The following is a 16,233-nucleotide window of genomic DNA, read 5'->3' as shown; positions in this document are numbered from 1 at the left end:
AAAGAACCCCGAAAACTATCCTTTTCCCTTTATAATCAATCAACAGCTGTAAAATGTAATATTATGAAGCCCAGTCCGTCTGGTCTTTGCACATGCGCAGTCATTCCGCATGTCAAAGTCTGATATCTCGATCATTTTACAGCTGTTGATTGATTATAAAGGGAAAAGGATAGTTTTCGGGGTTTTTTAAGAGTGTGCTAAAGCCATCTGAAGTGCTGTTTAATCGAAATATCTTTTCATTAAAAAATGGGATCTAAGAATTTTCAGCATGTGCTTTCTCGCCTCTGACGTCACAATCCAATATGGCCGCGGTGAGAACCCAGGAGCCTTAAGTGTAGAGGATTTCAAAATATTTTTTTGCTAATGTCTCTATGCCTGACTTTTATCAGCTTTTTTTATATTTTTATTTGTATTTGTATATATCAGAGATTTTTCGATCTATTATCTTGATTCATAAGTAAGTTCCATTATAGATGATTACTGAATTATTTCTTCCGAGAAACCATGAATTTGCAACATGAAATAATCACAACAGATGCATACGGTGCAGCGAGTACAAGAAAAATTGCAAAAAAAAGCAACCGGCTCTCATCAATCACCAACCCCCAAAAATGTAAATTTGTTGCATGGCACCACGTACGGCTAAAAATAACCCAGGAAAAAATTCTAGAGCTTTCGTGATCAGTTCCATCTTATTCTCCAGATCTTGTCCCATCAGATTTTCATCTATTTAGGTCACTCAAAATTTCATTAAATGGAAAAACCTCCAAAATTCTTTGGGGAAGAAATTAACAAATTGTACTTAATAATGGAGAATGTATAACAGAATTGGAATTTATTGTAAATAATTTTAAAATTCAATTTGTTTAGTATAAATGGGACTTATTTATGAATCAACCCAATATTTCTCTCTCGCAAGCGTTGCGTATTTTTCTTTCGTCCCGAAATGGAATGCCTTTTAATTTATGACACGTAATTGGAAGCGATGGGTGATTTTGTGACGATCGTTCGGGAAAAAATTCTATTAAAATACCAGCACCACTTAAGTAAAAGCAGATATATACAAAATATTTATTATACAATCTTAGCAGCTCGATCTCCATAATATCTTATAATCGATATATCGGTAATAATGTCTGTTGCAAAAAAAAGAAATGCAAAACACGCGTATTTTTTCACCGTTAAGATGCAATCTCGTTGAAGCGTATATGAAGTTTAACGCGAGATAAGCCCGGGCTTCCTTATTAAGGTATCGAGAGAGAACTTGGTCGAATTTGTATCCGTCCGACTTCGGCAACGATCGATATAAATAATCGCGCGATAATCGTTACACGCCCCGAACATAATTCCGCATTTATCTTCATTTCTAGACAGCTGTACTTCGCTGCAAATTCGCGGTCGAATCGACGACAAACCGATGTTTTCGCCCTAATGAGACTTCAGACTCTTCACACTTACGTATACATGTATCGGCGCCTCATCTTCTTATTTTCCCGAATAAAAGTAACGGCGCTACTTTTTCCTCTGGTCCTTTTTCCTTTTACCGCAAAAATTTGGCCGAACAATCTGACGCAGGCAATCCTGCGTCTCATTACCGGGCGCCAATTATCGAATGGACGATTGGATCAGGTGCGGTGGCAAACGATCCTCTCGATCGAGCCGCGGCCGAGAGAAGAACGACGACGATCGACGGCAATTTCGATGATGATACGGAATTATCCAGCGCGAAGAGAGCGATAGAGAGAAAGAGAGAGAGAGAGAGCGAGCGATATCTTGAAGAGTGGAATTCGCCGCGAACTTGGACTAGTAGACCTCCTCTCCTCTTCGTACATCGCATCCCAAGAGCCCCCTCGCAATATTTTTCGCGTATCGCATATATAATATATAATGCACACACATATATACACATATTATATATGTATAATATATATACATAAAGGGGCGATAGAATGACCATCGTCAGATCCGCGGGCGAGGTTCGTTACGAGATCCGTATGATTTTCCATGCAAATTGAGTTGTTCGCCTGTCATTATGCTAATAAAAATAATGGCGCGTCGCGTAGGGGTAATGCGGCCTGTAGTAAATGAACCTCCGTCGTTTAACGTGATCCAAGGAGGTCTACGATGGACGTCGTGGATCGCGAATCCGCGACATTTTTTCGCACTCGTCCGGTCGGTGACAGATAACAGATGGCTGATGACGAGACGATGACGCGCGGTGAAAGTCTCGCTCGATCCCTTCTTTCTTCTTATATGGCGAACAATACCGCGATAGAAAAAAAAAAGAAAGAAAGAAACTCGTTCGACTCGTCGCGAAAGGGAAAGCGAGACGTCAAAGATTTGTCTCACGATTATAGTTTTCATCACTCGCGAACAACATGGTCGAGAAAAAAACTGGATTCCTGAATCGGCGAGACATTTTCTCTGCAGAATATTTCAGAAGCAAATTTTCCTCCTCGTTAATTATACAGAGTGATCTACGATGAGTTGTAAAAAGACTTTGACAGCTTGTTCAGGACGTCATTTTATTATGAGTAAAAAATGTTATGTGAATATAAGTCTTGTTTCAATTAGTTATAGAATTTAGGGGCGATTGTTTCAACTTCTTGGTAAATTTTACTCGACAGATAGCATATCTTCGTCTTTTTTCAAATAAGTTTAAAAAAAAATGACGAACTTATCTATCTGTCACGGTAAAATTTACCAAAAAGTTGGAACAACCAACCCTTAGTTATAGAACTAGAGATGAAAGTTTTACTGAAAAAGTAGTAGATTTAATATTTAATATTTATATACACAATTAGAAAAAAAAACAATCTATTTATAAATTAATTATTGTTGGAAAATAACAAACTAGTGTATGATATATAACAAGTGCTCCTTGAGCTCAAACACAAACTTGAAAGCTGTCCAAGTCTTTTACACTTATTGTAGATCACCCTGTATGTAAGATCGACGTTCTAAAAGTTGATTGACCAAATTTTTTTCGTATACCTGCATCAAATTCGAAATTCCTCATTTCTCAAACTTGTATCGGCACTCATTTTTTCAAACTTACAGAGAAACACGCCGCGTATACATTCGTTACGTCACACGCGCGCGTCTTTGCCTTTCGCGCGCGCGCATGCGCAGTAGCCTCGCAATTACATGCTATCTCGCGCGAATGAATAAGTCTCGCGATTAGTAGTTTCGCGTTTACGTAAGATACGTGCGCGCGTTAAATTGGCGCCGTCGATGCCATCGAAAATAATAATGACGCGGCGATGTGTATATGTGTAATTAACGCGCGTCATTGTGTTCGCGCCATTTAAGGCTCCTGGCTCCTTTCCGACCATGTCGAAATCGTGACGTCAGAGGCGAGAAAACACACGCTAAAATTTCTTAGATGCCATTTCGAAATAAAAAAATATTTCGATGAAACAGCACTTCAGATGGCTTTAGCACACTCTTAAAAAACCCCGAAAACTATCGTTTCCCCTTTATAATCAATCAACAGCTGTAAAATGTAATATTATGAAGCCCAGTCCGTCTGGTCTTTGCACATGCGCAGTCATTCCGCATGTCAAAGTCTGACATCTCAATCATTTTACAGATGTTGATTGATTATAAAGGGAAAAGGATAGTTTTCGGGGGTTTTTAAGAGTGTGCTAAAGCCATCTGAAGTGCTGTTTAATCGAAATATCTTTTCATTAAAAAATGGCATCTAAGAATTTTCAGCGTGTGCTTTCTCGCCTCTGACGTCACAATCCAATATGGCCGCGGTGAGCACCCAGGAGCCTTAACCCAGGGTTTTCCCCCGGCGGCGTCATTAATAATGCAATACAGACAGAGAGGTATCTTTTCCGCGTACCGCGAAAACCTAAAGATGATGCGTCAATGACTCGTTTCTCACAGAAGAGAAGCGAGAGAGCGAGAGGAGGAGGTTGCAGGTTGCATCGTGGGACCGATGGCGGAAATAACGTCTGCCGCGCGACGTTACGTGCGTGCATAATGCATATCGCGTGACTTCGTCACGGATCCGGACAGTTACAACGTGTACACGCGTAACAATATCGCGTATCACGGCAAATCTCTCTCTTTGCCAACCGACGTCTGGCATTTTAATCGAAGCCGCGCGCGCGCGCGCGCGAGAGGGAGAGAACGTCGGGAATGCGTATCTTATAAGTATATAAGATCGGATGGTAGGTAGCGTAACGAGCGGCGTGCGTATACTAATAATAAAATGCAAGAGCCGCAAGAGAGTGCTCGGCTCTCTCTCCCTTACATAGGGTACACTCGGTATATATTGTGTATTACGACCGACTAGCCGATTACATTGTAGCGCAATTACGTTATCATTACGTTAGATCTATGCTAATCAACATTGTTACGTCCGGCGTGCTGTATCATGCGATCGTAAAAACCGTCAACGTAACATTTTTATAGTAAATAAACAACTTTTTACGCGAATAAATTGTTGCGTGATTTTGCAACAAAACGATATTGTATATGTTTACGTTCCGGATTGTAATATTATCGATTCGATACGAATAATATGAACGCTCTCGTTTCATATTTCTCTCATTCTCTTTTTCGTTACATAGGATGGGCTGGCTCTTGTAAAACCCATTCGGAACAAAGTTGCCGTAATGACGGTTTATCGCAATTAAAATTATACTTGCTGACTACTGTTGTAGCACAATTACGTTATCTACCGGCAGGATCTGTATTAATAACCACAGTAATAACAACTCATTTTTTTTTTCTCCTTTACATCGAGACGTTTCTTACCTCCAGGGTATCCTTCTCTAACCGCGCAGCCTATTATGCGTTTGATGAGAACGTTAAGAGGATTGGTTCCGACCAACGGGTTCCGGTGTATACTTGTAAATTTGTTTACGATTAGTTTTCCATTTCCCGGCCGGCCCGACATAATTAACGGGGAGAGAAACAGTTATTTTTTAATTACCTCAAAATGAAAATTCTCTCGCGCGCAAACTGGATTTTCTACTGTGCACAATGTTCTCTCTCCGATGTTCGATTCGATCATCGAAAAAAAAAATGATCGTGCGGTCGTGAAATAAAAAAAGACTGATTATACAAGGTGTCGAATCGAAAAGAAACGCGATTTGTCGAAAAACGTTGCGCCGGAAAAACTATGGAACGCCTGCTGCGCTTTTACGAGCTGCAGGTTCAGCATGTCGGCCAATTACACCTTCCACGGTTAGGTGGTTCCCCGTCTTAACGGGCAGTTAGTGCCAACATAAATGTCCCCGCTGCACGCTTTTAATTGCCCCCGCTTATAGCACTCGCGCGCTCGCGGTATATCTAACGACGAAGAAGCCGAAATCTGGTATGCGAGGTAAATAATAATTTATAATTCCGTGGAAAATCATCAATAGATAAGTTTCGAGAATATAAGTTTCCATAGAAAAACTTTCCCATTTTTTTAACCGCCTCCAATTTAGTTAAACGATGGCTTAAATAAAAGTTTATGACTATAGTAGACTAATTCTTAGAAATATTATGTCGAGGCGAGCAATAAGCGATCTAAAAGTTAGGAATAACTGATGACACTTAAATCGAATAAAAATAATATTCGAATTTTTCACTAAATTGTTCTTGATGTAAATACCTTTCGTAAGTTTTCAATTAATTTTTACAGCTTTATCTGTTGCTAATTAATTTTTTGGATTGTTTATTTCTTTGATACACTTGCTAATATTGTTTAGAATTAATCTATTAGCCATAAACTTTCATTTAAGCCATCATTTAGCTCATTAGAGATGGTAAAAAAAATGGCTACCTTCTATCGAGACGATTTTTTTCCCCATAAGTTTTCAAATTTCTATTACATTCTCTTTTAAATAAAATAGGTGGAAAATCATATCACTGATTAAAATAACAACATTTCATCAATTAAAATCAATAAATATTTTACTGATTTTTCATTGAAAAGACTCCCTTTGTTTTAATATTATAAACAAAAAATGAACAAAATTGTTGGTCAAATTCAGATCTTTCTTTAACAAAATATATTCTTATGAATTTATCTCATATATAATATTATAAAATCGTATTTAAAAAAATATCACTAAGAGAAAGACATCACTTAAGAGAATTCATATTTCATAAATCAAGATACGTAATGCGATGAAGATGCAATAAAGCTTTTCATTCGCACTTGAAATCCCTGCGAATTCGCCTTCAACAAGTCTTTCCGGCGACAAATGACACTCGTAATACTTCTTTTCCGGGGTATGTGAAGTTGGCACCCCTATGTTATGCTATCATAGTTCTGTTAAGAGTTCTGAGTTATTTAGAACCATAGGAAGAGTTCTTGATAATTTTTAGAAATAGTTCCGGTCATTACGATAACGAAAATCAGTTTCAAAAAATAGGGCTGCCAACTTCACATTTTTTTACACATCGAGTTCCAATAGTTTTGAGCAGAGTTTTAAGGTTTTTTTAAATAGTTATATAGTTCCTGATTATTTTTTGAAAGAGTTCTGCAATTTTTAGATAAAAAAATGTACCTTTTCAATATCGAAGATATTTCTAAAGTATGTTTTTTTATCTCTATAAAAATTGCAGAACTCTTTAAAAAAATAATCAGGAACTATATAACTATTTAAAAGAACTTTAAAACTCTGCTCAAAACTATTGGAACTCGATGTGTAAAAAAATGTGAAATTGGCAGCCCTATTTTTTAAAACTGATTTTCGTTATCGTAATGACCGGAACTATTTCAAAAAATTATCAAGAACTCTTCCTATGGTTCTAAATAACTCAGAACTCTTAACAGAACTATGATAGCATAACATAAGGGTGCTAACTTCACACACCCTCTTTTCCGTCGTATTATAACTCACTAACGATCGGCGTTCCTTCTCGTCGCGTGAGCATTCGCGACATTCGCGGGGGGGACCGCCCCCCTCCCCCCATTCCGTCGCGGCGTCCGCTCAGGTGGGTTTCCCCGCCGCGCAGTAACTTCTGGTCCCCGCGTATAGGGATATACTCGAATTTCGATTATTAATTTCGTAAGGAACCGCGACGGGGGGTTGCCACGACCTCCCCCCGTGCGTGTCAAGCCGAGGTCGAGCCCTTCGTCGTGGGACCTCTCTGAGACAATGGCCGCCTGCGGCGCTCAATGTCTCCGACGACGTCTGTGGACCCCCGTCGGGACGCCGAGAAGCGTAGTTTTACTGCTATAGAGACGTCAGTTATGCATTCCGTCGTTTCGGGCCCGGGCCCCCTTCGCCCCCCTTCTACGGAATGACCCTGTTGACCCGCCGCGCGATGATCGACCGACACGAAGGGATGTTACAGTATCGTTGATGGATCCGGAATCACGGTATCAATCTTTTGACAACTAATGATATTTATAGATTCTCCTGCGTTGCTTTTATCGCTCGCCGTGCACAATGCATTTATAAGTTTTATTTTTTAATTTTAAGAAGCATTTATAATATTCTTGTTCATCTATAAAGGATGGGAAAATAAAGGCGTATAAGCAAAAGAGATCTCATCTATTTACAACCAATGAAAAAAAAAGTAGAGAAGTTCTCCAATAATTTGTAAAGTTATAATTTGTTAGATATTTATTTTAATTATTTCTTGCTTATTATCATAGCTGAATTAAAATAATAATCATTGGTTGTAATAAATATAGATCTACAATTTTGTAAATGAAACGTGCGCTTACGTGAAAATTACAGACAAATAATTGACATAAATATCAAAAATAAAATGATAAATATGTCAAAAAAAATTACAAAAGAAAAATACTTACGCCCTGTGTAAACGATATATTCGCATCGAAGATCAGGTCCACGAAGATCGATTCATACATGTAACACAGAAATCAGCGTATAACGTTAATAATCGAGCCGGGAGAGAAGTTTCGCACCAGGCGCACCACTCGAGTTATTATTACGAATTATTGCTACAGGCATCGCGGGACTTTTTCAGCGATTAGCAATGTAAACTACATGCATGTTGATACCCGCGAAACTTCTCTCCCGGCTCGGCCCCGGCGGCTCTCCCTCTTTCTTATTCGTGTTTACGCGAAGAAACCTCCGGCAAGAACCGCAATTATTAATTGCCGACGGGGGCTCCGAGGGGGAGGAGAGGGCACAATCTTCTCCGGGCCGAAACCCATTACTTTGTAGCATTTGGCGGTAAACTTAATGACCTATACTCACGGAAGTCGGATCCTGAAACAGAAAAAGCGTGAAGGCACGGGGTTAGATGCATGCGCCGGGGGTTTAAAAATTCACTTGTGCGCTACGAAACGTTTAATTTTCAATTTTAAGAATCGAGCGTAGCAGCGGCGGCTCCGCTCCCGGTAGCCGGGGAGTTTCTTAGCCTTATTTTGCTCCCTCTTAAATTGCATTCGTTTAGAAATTCCGCTCGCACCGCTCTCGTCGATCGTATTACGCGCAGCTGAGTACGTGCTTACACGTAAAGGAGGGAACGAGAGAGAGAGAGAGAGAGAGAGAGAGAGAGAGAGAGAGAGAGAGAGAGAGAGAAAGGGGGACATTATGCAGGGCATATAATAATCGGATTGTAATCGGCCGCGCGACGAAATAGCTCTGCCCCCCTGCGTCCCCCTGCGTCCCCCCGCAATCCGTGCATAATGTCGCCGCAGTTTCTAAGTATAAAGACGTTCGACAATTTGTTATGCATGCCTCGGTGGACGAAAATTGCATTTAATTCGCCGGTGCCCCTCTCTTTCTCTCTCGTGTTCCGTCCGATCTCGTTCGATCGTCCGCGAAAGGGGGTGGTTGGAGACGTCGAGAACGACGAACGGCCAGGTTGACTACATAAATGTAGATGTTTCATTTAAAAAGCCATTTTCGCGTGTTTAGCATAATACGTAATATCGCGCGAGAAAAAAAACCGCCTGGGGGGAGGGGGGGGGCGGAATCATTCCAGCTCTTCTGGATCATTTCGCGATCGATCGAAGAGGGTTACCGATCGTCGTCGTCGTCGTCGTCGTCGTCGTCGTTAACCGTGTAAAATAAAAGGACAATATATCGCGAGAGAGTAAAAATAATATCCCGCCTCGAGATTGATGTTCCACGAACAGTTTATTCTGCGCGTAAACGAGATTCTATCGAGGTATGGAACGCAAAGAATCCTGATGTGTGTTTGAATTATTTATATTGATTAAATCAATATAGATAGTTACAAAAAAAGAGAAAGAGAGGGAGAGAGAAAGAGTGTGTATGTGTGTGTTTGTGTGTAATTATTAAACTTAATTATGACAGAATTTATAAACATATTTTTAAAGTAAATATCTATATTAAGAAACAGATTAATCGTCCATCGTGAATTGTAATTATAATTTATTGAGTAGTCTTTCTTAATTGATTTATTTTTGTTCTTCCCAATTAATTTCTTTTAATTTTCCTATATTTTCTCTCTTTTTCGCAAAAATTCTATTGCTGACTCTTGTTTCGTGTAAAATTATAATATATATGAAACATAAATATTATTAATTAATGACTTAATTATAACAGAAGTGCTAGAATTTACAAACGAATTTTTGCAGAATCAAGAAACTTAAGCTTCTGTTGTAAATTATTATTTACTTATAATCTGTTAATCGATTTATTTTTACTTTTCAATTAATTTTTTATATATTCTCTCCTGTTTTATCGTTGACGAAAAATTCTATCGTTGATTCTTATTTCATTTAAAAATTGTAATATGGTATGTATAATAAATATTAGACTTAATTTATGACACAAAATTGCTAAAATTTAGAATTTTTAAAGAATCAAGAAACAGCTTAAGTTTCCACCATGAATTATAATTACAATTTACTTGATAAATCCCTATTAATCAATCTATTTTTACTTTCCATCTATTTTTTTAAATTTTCTTATATTCCCTCTTGTTCTTTTGATGACGAAAAATTCTATTGCTGACTTTAATTACGTTTGAAATTTCCATAATATGGAATGTAAATATCAGACTTAATTATGACAAAATTTATAAATAAATCTTTGAAGAATAAAAAAAAACTCAAGCTTGCATCATGAGTTATATTTTATCTATTAATCTAATTGATTTATTTTAAATCTTTCCAATTCATTTTTTTTTTTAAATTTTCCCATATTCCCTCCCGCTTTTTCGTTGATGAAAAATTCTATCGCTGACTCTTGTTTCGTTTAAAAACACTGTAACAGCAACGTTGGCGCGTTTCAATCAATCTGCGAGTAAATGGCAATTGGACGCGTCGCGTAACTCTCACAATTCGCACGCACACATCTGCATACGTATTCGCTATACGATCTCTTTACTCTTCGGTGGACAGTTTTACCACCTTTCGACAATATCGGATTGTCAGGCGGATCGACAACCGGAGAGAGAAACTCTCTCTCGTCGATGTATAGTATATACCGAGGACCACACATATATATTCACCGGCCACATCGCGAACCAAGTGAAATCTCGCCAATGAAAGTCGGCGAATAAACGATAAATTTTGGTTTAATTAAAATCGCTCCGATATCTCGCTTGTATCTCCTCTAATCCCCCTTAATCTCGAGACGACACGGCTACACACGTGTCGAATTAATGATAAACTTGTGAGAAGAAACGCGCCGGCGCATTTCCACATCCGACCGCGAGAAAACTTTCGAGAGGAGAGAAGTTTATCGATATTCGCGGTTAAGAGGCGGAAAGCGGGAGAGAAAGAGATAGCCGCGTGTTTTTCGACTCATCGACATCTCGAGGCGGCGGTATACAAGAAGAGATAGATAGGTAATACGATTATCCATGGGAATGCTTCGAGAACTGCGGAAGAGAGATAGAGCCATAACACGATTGGCTACCAGAATGGCCAATATTACGAGGCACAAGAGACGCCGCCGCACCAATGAACGTTTGTATGAATTTATCGAGGGGAGAGGGAGGGGGGCGAAGAGAAAAAAGATGCGAAACTCTCGAGGAAAGTGGAGAGCGAGAGAGAGAGAAGAGAAAAAGGGATGGAGAAAGATGGAGAGGCTATAGAGACCTGTAGTAGAGGCTCGCCGCAAGATCGCTCCGGCTCCCACCGGAATTTTCAACTTTTAATAATATAAAGCGAGGGAGTCTTGCGTTATGTTACGTTATGATAGCGCGCGCGCGCGCGAAGAAGAGTGAAAGAGAGAGAGGGGGACGGAGGGTGAATTAAAGGCGCGGTAGAAGGAAGTTCTCTCTCCGATCCCCCTCTTCCGCCCCCCTCGCCCGCGGCCTGGGGTAAACCGCAGCACAGGCACCGCCGCCACCGCGTAATTGCCGAGCTCTCACTTACCGCTCGTTCGATTGATTATTATTTTTACACTCCGCGACCCCACCTTGACCCCGAGTGTGTGTATGTGTGAGAGCACGGCCCATCTTTTGCGCTCTCTACGATCTCATCATTAAGGCATCGCGTCTCGTGTTATATCGAGATACGACAGAGTTATCGAAATCGACCGTCTTTCTCGGATGGAAGTTGGTGAATTCTTATTTATCGAGAAAAAAATGTTTCGTACGAGAGAATCGCCTCGACAGATTTTTGGGAAATTTTTCCGATCGATCTTCTTGTTCCGAAAATCTTTTTTCAGTGCGATAAGTATTAGTTTAGTATTTATTTCGTAATTAATTAATTTAGATATTAATTATTTAAAAATATACAGAAAATTATGTAAAATATATAAATATTTTAAATAATATGTATAATATTTTACTATTAATTAAATATAATATATAAAAAATTGTAGTATAAAATTAGTATAATAAGTAAATGAATAAGTTTTAAAAGAATTAAATTTTACATATTTATTTGGGGAATTAGACGAATAAAATGTATTTAAAATATTAAAAAAAATTTAATTCACGTTTGACAAAAATAAGTATTCTTTTTAATTCGCGTTTGACAAAAATAAGTATTCTTTTTAATTGTAATATTTTATAAAATTAGTTCTCCTTTAATAATTTTGAATATAGAATTTAATAGCCGCGGTATTTTGAGGCTGTACTTGATTTATAAGTACAGATGACATTTAAATTCATCCATCACTCAGGTGCCCTAATACATTCTTCTTCTCCTCTCGACAAAACTCGCCGCGCGTTCATTGCAATCTACGAGCTTTACATAGTATAGAGCTATACAACATCTTACTCGGATCTATCAAGAGCTATCGTCGATCGATTCATCGATGGATCGATCGATCGGTGGCGGGCTATTATCCTTATATATCTTGACCCACCTGACCTTAATGTACCCGACCGCTGCCGCTTCTTGAAATCATGTTATTAAACCGCTTGATCTTGCGGACAAAGGTTGCGCTGGGGTACGAAGAAAGAGGAGGGAGAGAGAAGGGGGTGAAATGGCGAAATCACGCCACGAGAAAGAACGCGCGGTTTTTTTTCCCCTCCCTCTTCCTTCTTTTTTTTCATAATCAAAATGTGAATACACCGGAAGCCGTGATCGTATAATTAAATAACAAAGTAGGAATTCCTCGGAGAGATTGGTCGGTCGAGGGGGAGGGGGGGAGAGGGGGGCTGATCGCGCGCCGGGTTTTTTATGCTCGACGCAACACAGAGTACGGTGGTTACGCGGTTTAGCTCGACGTGGCGCAAACAAATTAAAACATCCGCCTAACGTTGCCGCATTTTAAGCTCGCGAAGCTCGTGAATGCGAAAGGAGGCAAGGGGGGCCGGGGGGGGGGGCAACGCGAAGGAGAGGACCACCCCTTGGTAAGCGATGCTTTCGCCGCGCTTTTTCTTCGGCGAGAAAACTCCTAGTATGAGAGAGAGAGAAAGAGAGAGAGAGGTACAATGAGTACCCCGTATATAAATAAAAAAGCTCGCGAGATCGGGGGGAAAACCCGCCCCCGCGCGTTTGCGTACCGAATAATAATTACATCCCGCTGCTGTTTGTATATACACAAAGTACAGTAATTTCTACGGTGATTTCTCGGTGCGAAAAGAATACGTTATTCTCCCTGAAATTGCATCTGGGGCACCTCGAGTCTTCACGGCAGGTGTTTACGACGAAGCAATTAAAAGCTCGATCTTCTTCGCTGATGAATGAGAGATACGATAATATATATGATTGTAAAAAAAAATATGTAAATTACGTGTAAATATCATAAGTAATAATGGCCTCGCGAATTAATAGAAGGATCGATCATATCTCGAATGCAAATGAAAATCGAGTTTCGAGGCTGCTTTTATCGACCGTGAACTTGAAGAAATGCATGAGGGGAAGAAGGGGGATAAGACACGGTTTACTCTCATTTAAACTAAATTATTCCAAATAAATGAGCGTGTCCTCTCGAAGGGATACCTACATATCCCGTACTTCCTCTCCCCTTCTCCGAGACATTCATTCACCCTTAATTAATGATCCGCTCGAAAGTCGGCAGGATTAATCGCGTGCAATCAGATCACCGTAATTAATTACTTCGTGTTGGAAGCACTTTGTTTGCGTCGACGAGGGCTATCTTGATGAAACGAAATTGCACGACGTTGTTGTGTCTGAAAATGTGCAAGTCAACGACGCGCGATATAGATGACTTATTCTGGTCAGAGAGAGAGACTTGTTTTTCCCCGCTTATTTTAGCACGTTCGATAATTGTGGACTTTATAAACAACCGCAACCCTTATTAATTTTTTTTTTCCATAAATCTATCCTATTAAATTTACTTAACACGCAACCTTTATAATTGTATTTCGAATTATTTAAAGAATTATCCTTCCTGAATGCTATTTTTATAGGATTCCGTCTAAAAATTACGAAAAATACATTCCTCGATTATTTTTTTTCTCGTGAATATCGATTCCTGATATGATTTTTAAAAATTTTTCTTCGGCGACTTTATTTCTGTCAGTATTTCCCGGGAAACAGCCTACAGCGTGTATAGGAGGCCATATATTATTATATAATATGACGGGATCGCGGTAATAATATCAGATCGTATTCGAGAAACTCGTAGAAGATGGTTTACGACGTGCGAGCGAGTGAGGCGGAGGTGAAAGATCTTTACGACTCTTTTCTCGACGGCGTTTCCGCTCGCCCTATCCTTCGACAAGACTTCAGGTAAACTACTTCCTCGGCTAAACTTGTCAATCAAGCCAGATCAGCGACGAGACATCCCTTTTTCATGTACGAAAGAGAACGCGCGTTGTAATGTATGACGTCACGATGATAAGATATTGTTGTAAGCGTCAATCATTCTAAATCGAAGACGTAGCTCTGGTATAAGAAGAGACAACACCGAAAACATTGTATTCTTGAAGAGGACTGTATGCTATAAAATCCCTTTTGACAGATATTTGTGTTTCTAAAACATTATCTAAAACTATAAGAATATATTGATAGAAATATAAATAAATTGTAAAGGATATCTGATATATAAATTCAGGTATGAAAAAAGCTAATAAGAGTCAGACGCAGATATTAGGTATAACAAAATTGTTTTTAAATTCTTCTTTAATTATATTTTGACTTTAAAATTAAATTTCTCTTTAATTATTTTAACTTCAAAAAAAGAGAAATTAGAAATTATTTTGTTGCGTCTAATATTTGTTTTGAAGTCGAAATAATTAAAAAGGAATTTAATTTTGAGGTCAAAATAATTAAAGAGGAATTTAAAAACTATTTTCTTGCCTAATATCTGGCTTGGTAGTTCTCTTTATTAGCCTTTTTCATATTGACAATGTAAGAATATATTCTTTGTTAATAACAAACAAACGTATGTTTTTTTATGCGGACCATATTATTGGCTTTTTGTATAATTATATTATTGCAGCAACACGTATATGGTTTTATATAGTATTGCAATTTATAGTAGATCATTAACTATAGTACAGTGCAGTGCTTGTCATTGAAATGGTATAGCTTATTAAAAGAATGGATGAAGTTATAAGTAGCTCGAAAAAAAGAAGACTCGAGCGACTTAAAAGAAGTATTCGCAAATAATAATATAAATATAAATAAATAAGTAACGTGTAAACACATCTAATTTAATCGTTCAGAACTCGGGTCTTGTGTCTCATACTCTGTTTATATGTCTATGCTTTCTTTGCTTGTAAAATAATATAAAAATAAATCCCATTTCGATTATATTTTTATAAATTAGGAATGATATTAATTTTTAGAGGATCTCTTCTTAAAGTAAGAAGATTCTTTTGGCGCTTATTTTAGAATTTAGGATATTCAAAAAATAAGTGGAAAATTCTTAAATTGAGAGTACAATTTTTTCAGTGGAGGTTTTGCACAAGATCTCGTCATTCCTATTTAGAAATTAGGATTTTTTTATTGAAACATAATCATTCTAAAAATTCTGCGAGGTTATTTAAGTTCTAAGTCACTATTGGCTGAGACGACGAATATCAGATCATTAGATCCGAAAGATCTCGAGCGTTTTTATGGCTCGTGTCATCTGGCTGAACCCCAGGTTCGTGGAGACGACTATTAAGATAATCGACGACGGCTTATAATAAAACTAGTTTAACGAATCGCTCGCGGAAGTCTCGGAAAACAGGGTAGAAAACCCGGAAACGATAGATCACACGGTTGTTAGCATCCGAAAGAATGACCGAGCCGCTTATACAGGATGATGAACGAGCGTTTCGAGTGGCAAATCTTATCAACGTAAGATAGCGCGAGACAATTCTTTATGCGCGTCCCCGAACGGATATATATATATATATATTCCTCGCGGGAGATGCAGGAAGAAGAGGCTGGAGAACGAGGGAAAGGTCAGAGGTCATCGAGGCGAACACCCACATAGCGTATACCCTCGGAAAGCCGCACCCAGGTAAATTATCATGCGAACACGGTCGTAAATCGCGGCGATTATCAATCGCGGATTCAGCATGTGATAAGGCAAGAAGATACGAATAAAATCATCAAGATCTCTGATACTGTGAGATTCCTCCGATCTTTAATCCTAATGTCGAATCTCTCGCTTTCACGGGAGAAACACATGTGAATCAACGAGGGGGGTCCGTGGAAAATTCCGCGACTTTCCACACTTGGAATTGCGTTAGCGCGTGATCTTTATTAAAGAATCCGCTATTTCGAATTCACGTGGGTGAAGGAAGAAGAGGAAAAAAAGATGGGCTGAACAAGTCACCGGGAGCAGATGAAATTGCGGCTTCAATTACGCCTGATGGTTCGTTACAATGGTGCCCGCGATCCTTATCGGCTCCTTTGCTTTTCACACAGCGGGACTGGGTTTCTGGTGTAACTTGTGATTCGTCGAGAGT

At 38.9% G+C, this 16,233-nt stretch overlaps 1 protein-coding gene across 1 annotated transcript in view; it reads right to left on the bottom strand.

Moving 5' to 3' along the window:
• Window positions 1-16,233, bottom strand: part of LOC145932902 (ankyrin repeat domain-containing protein SOWAHC-like) — a 114,866-nt gene that overhangs the window by 27,920 nt on the left and 70,713 nt on the right. The window contains exon 7 of the mRNA XM_083032129.1: window positions 8,184-8,195. Within this exon, the coding sequence (XP_082888255.1) occupies window positions 8,184-8,195 (12 nt within the window). The remainder of the gene's footprint in view (window positions 1-8,183; window positions 8,196-16,233) is intronic.

The sequence above is a fragment of the Prenolepis imparis genome, unplaced genomic scaffold (genome assembly GCF_030444845.1).
Source record: "Prenolepis imparis isolate NDT839.2.m4 unplaced genomic scaffold, iyPreImpa1.0 SCAF_2, whole genome shotgun sequence".
Taxonomy (NCBI): Eukaryota; Metazoa; Arthropoda; class Insecta; order Hymenoptera; family Formicidae; genus Prenolepis; species Prenolepis imparis.
The sequence above is the reverse complement of the archived record's forward strand: the minus strand, read 5'-3'. Positions and strand labels throughout refer to the sequence as shown.